The sequence below is a fragment of the Colias eurytheme genome, chromosome 21, assembly GCF_061535395.1.
Source record: "Colias eurytheme isolate Ceu_HAF_F1 chromosome 21, ilColEury1 Martin Lab GWU primary, whole genome shotgun sequence".
Lineage (NCBI taxonomy): Eukaryota > Metazoa > Arthropoda > Insecta > Lepidoptera > Pieridae > Colias > Colias eurytheme.
Genome location: NC_143000.1, coordinates 1,673,405 through 1,688,989, shown reverse-complemented (window position 1 = coordinate 1,688,989; position 15,585 = coordinate 1,673,405). Strand labels below are relative to the sequence as shown.

The following is a 15,585-nucleotide window of genomic DNA, read 5'->3' as shown; positions in this document are numbered from 1 at the left end:
TCAGCCATCTGGTTTCCATAACACAAGCGAAAAGTAATTATAGTATGGGATCAGATCGTGCCGTGTGTGAAAATTGTCCTGAAATATCCCGAGATATATTTACTAGCGGTCCGCCCCGGCTTCGCCCGTGGTACCTACATGTTTACGTTTTTTTTCATAAGAACCATCCTCGTACTTCAAGGAATATTATATAAAAATAATTATCGAAATCGGTCCAGCCGTTCGCGTGCCATGACCAAGGGAAATAGGGATTCATTTTTATATATAGAGATTATATTATATAGATATATTATCTGGTACTCACCCACAGTCATGAAGAGCAGCTTGCAGGCCGGCTCGAGGAAGTACTTCGAGGGTTCCGTGTTGTACAGTCTGTGGAATATTATGTCGTAGCCCTTGCACGACTTGCCCGGCAGCACGGAGTACTCTCTGAAACGTTATCATCACCATTATTCTAAACAACAACAATATCGTCAAAAACAACATCATCAACAGCAACCATTGAGGTATTATTATAGAGAGGACACCACGAACAAAATCTGTGCGACAAGCGCGGCGGCGAGGGGGGGGGGCAGTGAGTCATACACTTTGTAGATATTCTGCCTCTTATTACTCATAAATTAAAACCAATCAATGTAATATGTATAATAAAAAAAAATTATCTTATTAAAAAAATATGAATAAACATCAATTAAAACCAATCAATGTAACAAATAAATATTGGTTTGAGACGATTGACTCTAACTCGTGTTAGAAAGAGTGTAGTAGTGATACGTAGTACATAGTAACTCAATGACAGCAACAACATTATCAACAACATCAACATAATCACCAGTGTCAACAATATCATCTGGGTGATGTAACAATAGATGTATGTTTTTGTCCCCACTTGACATAATACAAAATAAATTATTATTACTGATATCTCAATCAATTATAATAATTTATTATGTTAATAAATATTATCTTCCTGATATCCTTAATTCATGATCGAATATTCTTAATGAGATTTTTATCTAACAGATAAATCTGTTCATTGATACTGCAATTATTTTTGCCCAGTGATATACAATTTTATAATCCACTGTTATCTTACTCAAATAAAATTAACATGATTTCAAAAATTCAACAATTAAAAGTGCTTTGCAACAATTTTCAACAATTTAAACTTGCTTTTATTTTTGTATGTTCTAGTATGTAAGTCTGTTTAGTTGTATTAAAGAGTAAAAATAAATAATAAATAAATAAAAGAAAAAAAAATCATTTTCTTTAACGGCTGTTATTACATGGTTATTACCACAGACATGTATCAAGATAGACTAAGCGAGTGTATGTACTTCCCGTGTCCAAACTAAGATTATGAAACTTACTTGACGCTGGCCTACACTCAGTCCGCGCTTGCAGTTCGCCAAGGAAAGACGTGAAGCTGAATAAAGTAAAATGCCGAATTACGCCGTTATAAACTGTAGAAACTCCACAGCTGTGAGTGGCCGAGTTAGCAGAGATGTTTCCTTCCACCGGTAAGTAATTTTCTAATCAGAATATGCACTATTTATTTTAAAATCAAATAAAGAATATCTGTGGAAAACGATCGTGACAAACACGGATACCAAATCATACGAAATGATTCGGAATACATTGCGGCTTTTACTTGGCACGGTAAAGATCGAGTCGTATGATAACAAGCAATGAATAGCGTCTTCTCATTTTTCTGTTCTCATTTTTCTGTCCAATTTTGTGGTTAGTGATGTTCATTTGATGCAACAGTTCTCGATTCTAATCGATTTTATAATCGAACAGAAAAATGATAATTTGAAGGAGCAATTTTTCAGAAAAAAAGGCATAGATTTTTTTTGTCAAAACTCCTTATTGCTTAGACTATGTTTGTTTTTTCAGTTTTCCAAGTAACCCGAACATAAAAATAATGGATTGATGCAACGGGACATAAAGATTGATTGATTGACAGTTTCATTACTTTCTTTCGATGGCCTCTCTAGTACGTAGTACACGGTAACTCAATGGGCATATGTAAGAAAAAGCTAAAACACATTAGTTTACTTGTTAGAATATTAAAAGGTTTATAAATTTATTTTATCATTCCTCTGTCTATGGTAATTATCATTTTTCTGTCTTGAATCGATTTAGTAATCGATTACGATTCATTTATTTAATTACCTCTTAGACATAGATCTAGTTTGATCTGATTTCTTTCGATTTACTTCGATGGGATAGGACGATACTAGAATCGCCGCGCGAGTGGCGTCCTAATCGATTCAGCGTAAAATGAAATTACCATCACTAAAAAGCGCTCGTGACGTCATAACGCGTCAAGGTCAGTACAAAAAATATGACACGCTTGGTTTTCATACAGATCGCGGTACTTGTGTAGTCTATCTATGTCTGTGGTTATTACTAACTTTTTAAACTACCTACATTACCTAATATTGAACACTTGATTTCAGATCAACCTATTTTTTGTTAAAAATCTCTACCGATTTTTAGGTTTAACTACCAATCAAAACATGTTCCAATATTTTTTTACTTAACAAAGGCATATATTATGTAATATGATCATCCTGGAGATCTAACTAAATTGTCTTCAACAAAAGTTCAATTAATAATTTACTTTGTTTCATTGTCCAATTCTTTAATAATTGCCTCAATTCATACCAAAAATTGTATATAACCAAACTAGAATAATAGAAAATATAAATATAATTTCCAGACAGGCAAAAAGCTAACAGCTCAGTCTTGCAATGAATAAATATCACACCTTCGACTAAGTAAAGGTCATCTTGTAATGATATTGGACGTGGAAATTATGCCCGATAAAGGTCACGTTCTAAATTCTAATAGACCATCTTCAAAATAGGCAGCGTTGGCCCAACAAATGATCGTCCATGTTTGTCGCCATTGACGGCGATAATGAATAAACATCCACAATGACGGCCGATCATAGACATTTAGGCCCTTTAAATTATCGCAATTGCCTCTACTCGCCCAACGCTGCCCATTGTGAAGAGGACCCATAACTTAATAATATTGACATGACGACATATATAGACCGGACTCTCAGTGGAGTTTCGTTTACAAAAATAGCGGACCTAAATCTGACTTCTGATATATATTGTATAGATCCCAGACATCCTATAGACAGATGTTGCCAACCAGTTTTGTGGTCCCCCTCTCCCCACAACGGTAATTAAATATGGCATACAAAGAAAAAAATAAAAATTTCCAAAACATGCCGCGTGGGGTATCAAATGAAAGAGCTTATTGAGTAGATCACGAATATATAGCATACTATAACATTTCTTACACTTTCTCTAAGATTTTTTAGAAAATTTAAGAAAATGGTCCATTTTTGAGTTAACTTTAAACCACTATAGATTGAAAACTCATGAATATATTTTTTAAATTATTATTTTAAATAATTAACAATAGTCCATTGTTGACGATTCAATAGTTCGTACAGTGAAATAGTTGCATGGGGGAGTGGGGGAAGCATTCAAAGATGGCCAGTATATTTTCAAGTTAAGAAGAGGCTGATGAAGTTAAGAGGCTGATTCAAGAATGTTCTGCCATATTTTTCATTCTGTCAAACACAAAGACAGTGCAGAGATAATTATTCTAAGCCCTGACACCGATATTTTTGTATTAGGCCTTTATTTCTGGCATAAACTTGAAAATATACTCGCCATCTTTGAATGCTTCCCCCCCTCCTCCATGCAACTATTTCAGTGTACGAACTATTGAATCGTCAACAATGGACTGTTGTTAATTATTTAAAATAATAATTTAAAAAATATATTCATGAGTTTTCAATCTATAGTGGTTTAAAGTTAACTCAAAAATGGACCATTTTCGTAAATTTTGTAAAAAATCTTAGAGAAAGTGTAAGAAATGTTATAGTATGCTATATATTCGTGATCTACTCAATAAGCTCTTTCATTTGATACCCCACGCGGCATGTTTTGGAAATGTTTATTTTTTTCTTTGTATGCCATATTTAATTACCGGGGTGCGGGGAAGGGGACCACAAAACTGGTTGGCAACATCTGTTTATAGGATGTCTGGGATCTATACAATATATATCAGAAGTCAGATTTAGGTCCGCTATTTATGCAAACGAACATCTCCTTGGAGCCTGCTCTAATAATAAAATTAGCAAAAATGGGACCAGAGGCATATTACAAAGGATCAATTAAAGGAATGAAGAAAAGTGTGACCAGATTAGTTATTCTATTCCGGCTTCTTGGACGATGCTTGCTCCGGCTTCATTCGGGTAGATTATAAACAAGTTTTACATATCTGTATACGAACCAATCAGTGACACCATTCGTAAAACAACTATGAGCTTTTCTATGATCGAAGCTTTCGAAACACGCTATTTAAGCACAGGCTTGCAAATTGCAATTACAAAAACTATGAATAGTTTTACAACCTAGCTAAAATATTTGTACGCTTATACCTACGATGGACATTGAAAAAAAAATGTGTGCGTGTACTAAGTGTGTGTGTGAGTGTACACACGTAAGAAGTAAAACTTCTTTATGACCTTATTTTTCAAAAAATAATTTACTATATGCAACTTTACAGAAATACGTCGAATCACGCGTGGTAGGGATAAGAAAAAGATGGCGCGTAACGGAAAAATGTCACGCGTAACGAAAAAATGTTACACTAAATTTTTTTCCAACCCCGATAAAGAAGTTTCACTTCAAAAAATATATTTTGCCATTATAGTAATTAGGGTCGTGTTTTAGCAGTGCATGTGTTAATTATTATTGTTTTAACTGTGTTATCAAGTCATATTTTTATTTAAGTATCTATTTTAAATAGAGGTAAAACGATAAAATAAGTAAAAATAAAATATTCCATTATTTTGTGGTTCAATACTGACAGTTCAACACTTCAAGGCTCTAAGTGTGCGTCCACACTGAATGCGCGGTGGCGGCGGCCTAGGCGGGCGCGACGAGCGGGCGCTCGCGGTGGCCACACCGACGCGCGAGCTCAAGTAGCGGTTCGACGTTTTTCGGGTGTTGCAAACTTTGGACGATTTGCTATTTTTACTGGACAGTCCGATTTTGAGATGAGATCATTATAGAAGTTGTACACGAAATAAATAAAACAGAGGAATAACGGGTGAATCTTATATGAAGAATTGAGATTATACCCTACAAAATTACTGTGGTGTATATAAGTGTTTTAGATTGAATCGCACTTATAAATAAAGAAGTTTCACTTCAACAATTAAGTATTTACCGCTATTTTACGAAAAACAATAAAGGATATAATATAAGAATTCGAGCGACAAGACCGAACTGGTTTGATACCCCCGCCGTCCGTGCATTGGGTCGCTCGCTGACTAGGCCCGTAGTGTGGCCAGAACGCGCGGATAGGAGAGTTTGAAAACTACGCGCGCTGGCTCGCTCATTACCGTCGCACTAGGCTTCCGCCATAGTGCAAGTCCACACTGCGAGCCTAGCGCGGTTGCGACGGCGGGCGCGAAATATCAAACGTATGAAACGCGCCTTTGCGTCCACATTGAAATGACTATGGCGGAAGCCTAGTGCGACGGTAATGAGCGAGCCAGCGCGCGTAGTTTTCAAACTCTCCTATCCGCGCGTTCTGGCCACACTACGTGCAGGTCCACACTGCGAGCCTAGCGCGGTTGCGACGGCGGGCGCGAAATATCAAACGTATGAAACGCGCCTTTGCGTCCACATTGAAATGACTATGGCGGAAGCCTAGTGCGACGGTAATGAGCGAGCCAGCGCGCGTAGTTTTCAAACTCTCCTATCCGCGCGTTCTGGCCACACTACGGGCCTAGTCAGCAAGCGACCCAATGCGCGGACGGCGGGGGTTTCAAACCAGTTCGGTCTTGTCGCTCGACTTCTTATATTATATTCTTTACTAGCGGTCCGCCCCGGCTTCGCCCGTGGTACATATTTACGTTTTCTCTACATAAGAACCATCCTCGTACTTCAAGGAATATAATAAAAAAGAATTATCGAAATCGGTTCAGCCGTTCACACGTGATGCCGTGACAACGCGAAACGGGTGCGGACCCGCCGCCTTTTTATAGCTCCCGCCGCGAAGCGCGTCGAACGCGGCAACTGATACACAAAAATAATCCTTATGGCATGTAATTCACGCGCGATGACTTATAGCGTATTTCATGTATAACTTTGGTGTTTCTACACCGATTTACATGATTCTTTTACTATAACCTGCCCAGGAGTATGAAGAATAATTGTGCCAAATTTCGTTAAAATCCGTCGTGTAGTTTTTGTTTCTATAACGAATATACAGACAGACAGACAGACAGACAGACAGACAGACAAAAATTTTACTGATTGCATTTTTGGCATCAGTAGCGATCCCTTATCACCCCTTCATAGTTTTTTTTTAAATATATTTCATGTACAGAATTGGCCTCTCTACAGATTTATTATAAGTATATATAGATTGTTTTTCGTAAAATAGCGGTAAATACTTAATTGTTGAAGTGAAACTTCTTTATTTATAAGTGCGATTCAATCTAAAACACTTATATACACCACAGTAATTTTGTAGGGTATAATCTCAATTCTTCATATAAGATTCACCCGTTATTCCTCTGTTTTATTTATTTCGTGTACAACTTCTATAATGATCTCATCTCAAAATCGGACTGTCCAGTAAAAATAGCAAACCGTCCAAAGTTTGCAACACCCGAAAAACGTCGAACCGCTACTTGAGCTCGCGCGTCGGTGTGGCCACCGCGAGCGCCCGCTCGTCGCGCCCGCCTAGGCCGCCGCCACCGCGCATTCAGTGTGGACGCACACTACGGGCCTAGTCAGCAAGCGACCCAATGCGCGGACGGCGGGGGTATCAAACCAGTTCGGTCTTGTCGCTCGACTTCTTATATTATATCCTTTATTGTTTTTCGTAAAATAGCGGTAAATACTTAATTGTTGAAGTGAAACTTCTTTATTTATAAGTGCGATTCAATATAAAACACTTATATACACCACAGTAATTTTGTAGGGTATAATCTCAATTCTTCATATAAGATTCACCCGTTATTCCTCTGTTTTATTTATTTCGTGTACAACTTCTATAATGATCTCGTCTCAAAATCGGACTGTCCAGTAAAAATAGCAAATCGTCCAAAGTTTGCAACACCCGAAAAACGTCGAACCGCTACTTGAGCTCGCGCGTCGGTGTGGCCACCGCGAGCGCCCGCTCGTCGCGCCCGCCTAGGCCGCCGCCACCGCGCATTCAGTGTGGACGCACACATAGTCATTTCAATGTGGACGCAAAGGCGCGTTTCATACGTTTGATATTTCGCGCCCGCCGTCGCAACCGCGCTAGGCTCGCAGTGTGGACCTGCACTAACAATAAAATGGAACTTGATAATTATAACGACTGTGTTTATTACTTTAGTATTCGTTGATAGATTCATATTACAAGTAAATATTAAGACTTTAGTATCATCATTCATTATGTGTTATTTTGTTTTAAATACTTCTTCCAATAAAAATAGTTTTTGAATTTTGACCTATTACCTACTTAGTCATACGTGGTCATACAAAATTTGTAAAAAAATCTCAAAATACTATAACCTATTTATCGTTCCATTATTTATTCTGTATAATTTTACCTCTATTGACAATTAATATAATTACAACATACTTCATTGTAACTTACGAATGCTGTGTTTTACTGCAAATATATTGCTTTCCCTCTCGCACTTACTGCATATTATGGCATTGCAATGCGACAGCAATACATTGCAGTCTTAGTGAATCATAGTGCGTATGGCGTGATAATTTTTCCATAAAATAAACAGAAAAAGTCGGAAATTCATTATGAATTATGATATTCCACACATATTTAAAATGCAAAATATTTATTTAAATATTGAAAAATATAAAATAACTAGCGGTCCGCCCCGGCTTCGCCCGTGGTACATATGAAAAATAGATGTTGGCCGATTCTCAGACTTACCCGATATGCACAGAAAATTTCATGAGAATCGGTCCACCCGTTTCGGAGGAGTATGCAGACTAACATTGTGACACGAGAATTTTATATATAAGATTTTAATTTATAATAACTACGAAAAAATTTTTTATTTTATAATCTGTGTAGTAAAATACGGACATCTAATGCAAATATCTATTAAAAATATTTTTATATTTAATAACAGAATGTATTTATACTAGATACCTATAATTTTAACTTTATTTAACTTACTTATCTACCTACATAAAATATTTTTTTTAATTGTATAATAATTAGTGAAGTGAGATATCGGCGATAGGCCTAGTATTTATTCTTCTAAAGCGTCGCAAAAAACGTCGGGAGGGTGGAGTTATTTATAGCCTCTCCACCCAGCAAAGGGGAAGGCTTTGAAAGATTGAAAAAAAAATATCACATGATAAATTGACGCAAAAAGCAGCATGTTGATATTTTTATCGTTGTAACAAATCTCAGTATTATTAAAACAAAAAGTGATCACATTCATTAAACTGTCAGTTTCTTTTTTTTTTTTAAAACAAGTTATTTACACAGATTTTTATATGTACTTGCGTTTTCGTGATATTGCTATAAAAAGTTACCTTGGAAATAACTTTACAAGTATTTCGAATCATGCATTCTGTGATCTGTCCTACATTTGAAGAACGGAGTAATTCGTGCCCATTGAAAAAAAGTAAAGAATTGGCCATAACTAAAGAAAAAGTTAAAATATATCCATACTAATATTATAAATATGAAAGTAACTCTGTCTGTCTGTCTGTTACTCAATCACGCCTTAACTACTGAACCAATTTGCATGAAATTTGGTATAGAGATATTTTGATACCCGAGAAAGGACATAGGCTACTTTTTATCCCGGGAAATAGGATAGGTTTTATCCCGGAAATCCCACGGGAACGGGAACTATGCGGGTTTTTCTTTGACTGCGCGGGCGAAGCTGCGGGTGGAAAGCTAGTAATCTCTATATATAAAATTCTCGTGTCACAATATTAGTTATCATACTCCTCTAAAACGGCTGGACCGATTCTTATGAAATGGGTGCCTATTGGGTAGATCTGAGAATGTATGCCGGGACAGCTAGTAATATATATTTTATACTTTGCATTGTTAGATACCTTTTGATGGAACAGCATTGAATAATTTTAGATTTAAAATGAAAAACACTCAATTTATTATACTTTTTTATCACTACATAGTATAAAACAAAGTCGCTTTTTATGTCCCTGTCTCTATGTATGCTTAAATCTTTAAAACTACGCAACGGATTTTGATGCGGTTTGTAATAGATAGAGTGATTCAAGAGAAAGGTTTTAGTATATAATTTATTATGTTTTAGACAAAGCGGGCGAAGCCGCGGGCGGAAAGCTAGTTGACTCATAATTATATTAAATTAAATTACAAAAACTACAACCGGTTTATGAAAATCACGTAAGTACGATAATGTCAAGAAATTCTATTGTTGATGAAAAATTCACATATCAATATTTTTGAAGTAAATAGCAAAATCTTTAAAAGTATTTTTTTCTTTGTATATATGCAAATAATACATATAGCATATTAAACATAAGTTATTGTTATCACAATCTGTCTGCATAAAGTTACTTGAGTCATCTACCTGTAGGTGATAATTAGTTAACTTTGTAGATACAAAGTGACACTGTCCTTCTCGAGGAGATAATGGAGATGATTTTAAATAAGGTTTGCAATTCGATCTCCTAACAGAATAAAGGCCAGAATATATGAAAAAAGTAACTGTAACATTCTCTAGGGACTCCTACAAAACGGTCGATTTCCCTAGAGACCAAGGCTGTAGAGCTGTAGGAATCGTAAGTGGGATTTAATTTTTTTTCCTTATTGACAAAACATTTTACATAACTATTATAGGTAATAAAGGATCGAATTTCTATATATTTTCTATGAGATTATTAAAAAAGCTTTAATGATTTGTCATCTCATTAATAAAAAAATAATAAAATCGGTTCACCCTGTCGAAATCTGAGGTAACAAACCCAAAAAGATACAGTCAAATTGAGAACCTCCTCATTTTTTGAAGTCAGTTAAATAATGATTGTCACGTGTAGCAATGAGTTACTAATAGGTGTCAAAAGTCAGTACATAAGTACGAAATTAACAAAAAAAAAATCAATTTTAAATAATAAATGCGGAAAATCTACGTCAAACGTACACTAGTTTTTTCTACAATGTAAAAAATTACTACACAATAAATCGTTTTTTTTATTTCTGTAACATCGTGATTTTGCATTATTATCTATATATTATTATTTATTAGCTATTAAACGTGGTTTGAATATCAAATATGCATAAAAATAGTTTTATGGTAACAGCAGCGAAAAATTCAAATTTCAAATTATGTATCTTTGACTACAAGCATAAAAAAGACGTGTGACCATAGAAATCTAAATAACAAGACGTGTGACAGACCCTTACATGCTATGCCTTCAAGCCACACCTCCGCGCCCGTCAGAGTGGGGACTGGGGAGCGTGAGGTTTTTCGTTACTAAATTTTTGGATTCGGTCCCCGCGCTCAAGGCCCGCGATATTTTTTTAACTTTATAATTCCTTACTAATTGTAAGCATTAATTACTTAATTGCTACAACTTTTAATAATGGATAATTGTGTTTGATTTCATCTACGATATTATATTCAACAATAGAATGGTATCCCATATTATTGCGCATTAAGTATGAACTATAGTCAAGGCCGGTGAATGGTGTTTGATTGCGATCTGCACCTATCATCATAATTATCCATTCTATTACCAATTTGTTGACATTTTGATATATTAAGTTTGACGTTAAGGCCCTTCGCTCATGGAGCTACTCAAAAATGACTGAACTAATCAGTAATTACGATTACAAACCAGTTACAAATTGTATCTCGCATACAACGCTACTCAAGTTATAAGGTTTCAGTCACTTGTCAATGTTTGCTCGTTCATTTTTATCATAAAAAGCAAGGAAAATCGGGAAACCAGTAGCGTGGAGACCGGCACGACGCGTCGCGCGTGATTGGTTGCTAACGCGTTACTCACCAGTTAGTAACTAGTCGCGTCGTGTGCGAATCTCCATAGAACATGTATGGGCTGTGACGCTCAGGCAACTCGTTAGTAATTTGAGTTTGTGACTAGTTCTTTTTGAGTAGCTCCATGAGCGAAGGGCCTTAGTAAAAAATATTGTAAAAAAATTACAAGGTAATTTTATAATTTTGATATTTGGATTTGACATGTGTTACACTTAACTTGTTCAAAAGGCAGAAGTTTTGTGTCAGTGGTAATATAAACAAAAATATTTTATGGATTATGTGCGAGGGGTTCTCTTATTTATGACAAATACATATAAGAAGATGATTTTGACGATACAAAGACCGATATTATTTAGAGGAAGTACTTTGTCCACTTATTACAATAGTCAGGAAGAGATAACATCAAATCCTGGAAAAAAAAGGATAGTAAAACGAGGACAATTCCTGACTCTCCCATACCTTCGACATTGGCAGATCTTACATTGTATGTAGCTTGGAAAAGTCTAGCAAACAGACTACGCGTAAAACATTTCAACCGTAAATTTTTGCAACATCCTAGTAAAAAAGTGACCATCAGACGGGACGGTTCCTCTTCCGTAATACGGTCGACGTCATAGCAGTCATTTATATTCCATGTCTTATCACAGATATATTATCTATATGTACTAATATTATAAAGGTGAAGAGTTTGTTTGTTTGTTTGAACGCGCTAATCTCGGGAACTACTGGTCCGATTTGAAAAATTCTTTCGGTGTTAGATAGCCCATTTATCGAGGAAGGTTATAGGCTATATATCATCACGCTACGACCAACGGGAGTGGAGCCACGGGGGTGAAACCGCGCGGAGCAGCTAGTTCTAAGATATAAAGGCAAAAAAATTGTACAAATCTGATTGTATTTTTAACAGCATCTGGATATATTTAATTATTTTTCCCTGCTTCTTTTTATTAATTCTTAAGTGTGTTAATATTAATTCTAAAACGTATTGCACGCCTCATAAGCGAAGCGTTGAGGTGGGTACTACTGTTACTTCGCGCAAAACATCTGATTTTTCAAACTTAAAATGTCTTTATGTATCATACATTGCACTTGTAAGATAATACATACACACACATATTAAGAAAAAACACTATTTTTAACGTTCATGATATTTTTGATGTCATTTTTGTTATTTAAACTAGTTAAAAAACAGTTTAATAAAGTTCTGTCTTGGACGTCCGTGTGTCTGTATGTGCGGATCCTTTTTCTTGTTAACACGATAGCGACCGAAATACTTTACTAATCGAGTCTTTTTTTTCTCTTACGCTTGAGTATGCTCAGGAATAGAACCCTTTCATTTTTCAGGGTCTGATTCGATGTGGTTTAATTGTTATTAAATAAACAAAAATAATAATTAATAAATATTTATTAAAAAAAAATTATGAGGCGTGCACTTTTGGATTTTCCAAATTATATTTAACTATACAGTAGTCTATATACTGCTGCAATAATAATGCGGTGTAATGCTGCTGATAATGTGGTAATGCTGCAATTTTTTCTTATATAAGAAAACTACAAAAAAAGAATCAACGAAATCGGTCCAGCTGGTCCGCGTTTTTATGTGGCCAAGTCATAGTGATTCATTTTATGTAAAGAATAATAAATACCGCCGATTCAGAATATTAAATATAGTATCATTTTTATTGGTTCGAGTAGTTAAAAGCAAAATATTTTTGACATTTTACTAAAAAATATGCGTAAGATGCATTAAAATATTTAATTGTTTTAACCCACTTTCACTGTGATACAAATCCTTTGCCCTGGTTTGAAAAAATTTGAAAGCAGACATTACGCAATATAAACTTTTTATGTAACATGTTGATTATTTTTTAAGATTATATCATTACAAAACATAGAATTCAGTATCTCGGTTGGAGAGCAGATTAATCGTATTAATTTTAATTATTTAATTGCTTAGGAAAGTAACACTAGGAAAATTTGAGCCAATTAAGTTCCACTAGTTAGTTACGCACGTCATAGTAATAGTGAAAAAAAGGAAAATATTTTTGGTAATTTCGTATACAGAAGATGGTGCCTCACAATAATAACAATAGTAGGAATTGTCTATGCATAGATTTTTTTTTGTTTTATACAAAGTACACACAGTAGTTATGTCGGAAAAATAAAGTTCAAAATGTTTCTTTCCCAATTTTTTGTACTTTTTTTTACAAAAGTTGTAAAAACAAAAACAGCACTTAAAGCATATTGCAATTTACGGAAAATACAAATACTGAACTGAACAAAAAATGTTCATTTGTTTCAAAAGAAAAACTCATCAGTAACTATCTAGTTTTTTCTGTTTTAGATTATCATTTTATCAATGTTGTATCATGCAAAAACAGCTGATCAAATCTGGACGAAACTTGCCTCAGAGCCTTTAAATTTCAATAAATACATCCTAGATTTAAGAAGCTGCAATAACAACAACATTATATATAAAAAATGTCTCATATTATTAAAAAAAAAACTAAGTACTAACATTAAAAAGCTGTAGTATTTATTTGTTAGCTACAATATGTTAAAGCTTCACACGTCCTACGTACATTATTTGCTCGTAACTAAATCAGTATTTTATAGTAGGACGCGTGAGAGGTTAATCTCAGGAACCACAGGTCCAATTTAAAATATTATTTCACTGTAAGATAGTTCAATTATCAAGGAGAGCTATAGGCTATATATCATCAGGCTTGGACCAATAGTAGTGGAGCAATGCTGGTAAAACCTCAGTACACAGCTAGTTAACCATATACAAGTTACTTATATTACAACAATGTAATAATTACCCATCCTTGGCCACTGTAATTGTTTGAATTACAATAGTAGCGCAGTAGATGTGTGATAGTCACTTAAATCAAACAAATTAAGTGATTAAAACTTGAAGCAGCAGCAACAATAGACTTAAAAAACCTTTTAACTTGAGTTTTTCTTGACAATTTAAGTCTGTTATTATAAACTAGCTGTGCCGCGCGGTTTCACCCGCGTGGCTCCGCTCCTGATGGTCTTAACATGATTATATATAGCCTATAGCCTTCCTCGATAAATGGGCTATCTAACACAGAAATAATATTTCAAATCGGACCAGTAGTTCCTGATATTAGTGCATTCAAACAAACAATCAAACAAACTCTTCAGCTTTTTAATGTTATAGTACAGATAGGACAATGGAAATTTTTCATTTATCAAATGAACCTTAAAACATCATTAAAACTCAATAAGATTTGATAATAGAAAAACAGCACATCATATTTAAGGGAGAATAAATATAAGTAAATATAAAAATAATTTTTAATAAAAATTGGAAACCATTTGCAAAGAAAAATATTTACTTTTGAGCTATGCAGATGTTGGATTATTGTCTAGTAAAGTTACTTTATGCATGCATATTGAAGGTGATCAGAAATTACTTATTTTTTTAATTCCATAATTTTGTGATTAGGTGTAATTTAATAGAATATATACGTAACACATTTGAGAATTAATAATTAATTAGATGTTCCTTCATAAATATGTAAGCCAATATTGCTAAAAACTTGCTTCATATTACAACATATCACTATTTATACAAAACATGGATACAATGTTATATTTTTAGCAACACTGTCTGCCAAAAATGATTTACGTATTTCGCAAGATAACTTACAAAGCTTCAGCAGTCGCCTTCACATCATCCAGCCCCAGTAGTCTGTTATCGAAAATATCTGGTGTATTCTTCCTTAAATTATAATATCTCTCTATACATGTCTTCGTTTTTTCAATATCACCATAGCAAGCGTTGTAAAATAAAAGAAGTTGTTTATTTGATAAATCTTTCGGCACGTATTTTGATTTATCCAATTTTTGTGTCCATTCCCGTAATTCCTCTATGTGTTCTGGTGAGAATATATCCATAGCGGCCGTAGCGGCATCATAATCAAACTCCAAATCTACACTCATTTTGTCGATTAAATAAATCGGAACGATCGCAATTCGCACTATTAATTTTAAATTTTCACACAACTATCACAATCCGTATCAAATTGACAACTAAATAATAATTAATTTTTTAATTTGAATTTGAAACCTCAAGTCAACTGTCAAAATGTCGTAATCATGAATTTGACAGTGACAGCTCGAGACTGGCACTGTCTCAGAAATCAGAATTGCTCTGAGGATGCTCTGAGGCATCTCTGAGGGCACTGTTAAAGTTGTAACGCATGGTCACAGAATACATATAACAGTGCGAAGACCAAGGTGTGACTGTAGACATAATCAAATGGGTATCAAAATATATTGCAATGTACTATAAACTGTATTCAGGACAAAAACAAAGTAATAATATGCTTCGCTGTTTTATCCCTCACACTACAAAGTTTTTCTAGTGTTCCAGCTGTCTAGACAATAGACATTACATAGAGATCTAGATGGCTAAATAATCGTTATAATATCATTATCATAGGAGGGACTTAAAAAATATTACCCTAGAATATTTTTGGAAT

At 34.6% G+C, this 15,585-nt stretch overlaps 1 protein-coding gene across 1 annotated transcript in view; it reads right to left on the bottom strand.

Annotated features, from left to right (window-relative positions):
• The window catches only part of LOC149898918 (alpha-tocopherol transfer protein-like), a 39,369-nt gene extending 24,222 nt beyond the window's left edge, over window positions 1-15,147 (bottom strand). The window contains exons 1-2 of the mRNA XM_090114478.1: window positions 14,751-15,147; window positions 305-429 (exon numbers count right to left, since the gene is read on the bottom strand). Coding sequence (XP_089970604.1) covers window positions 305-429; window positions 14,751-15,043 — 418 coding nt within the window. The 5' untranslated portion in view covers window positions 15,044-15,147. The remainder of the gene's footprint in view (window positions 1-304; window positions 430-14,750) is intronic.
• Window positions 15,148-15,585: the final 438 nt, after the last annotated feature.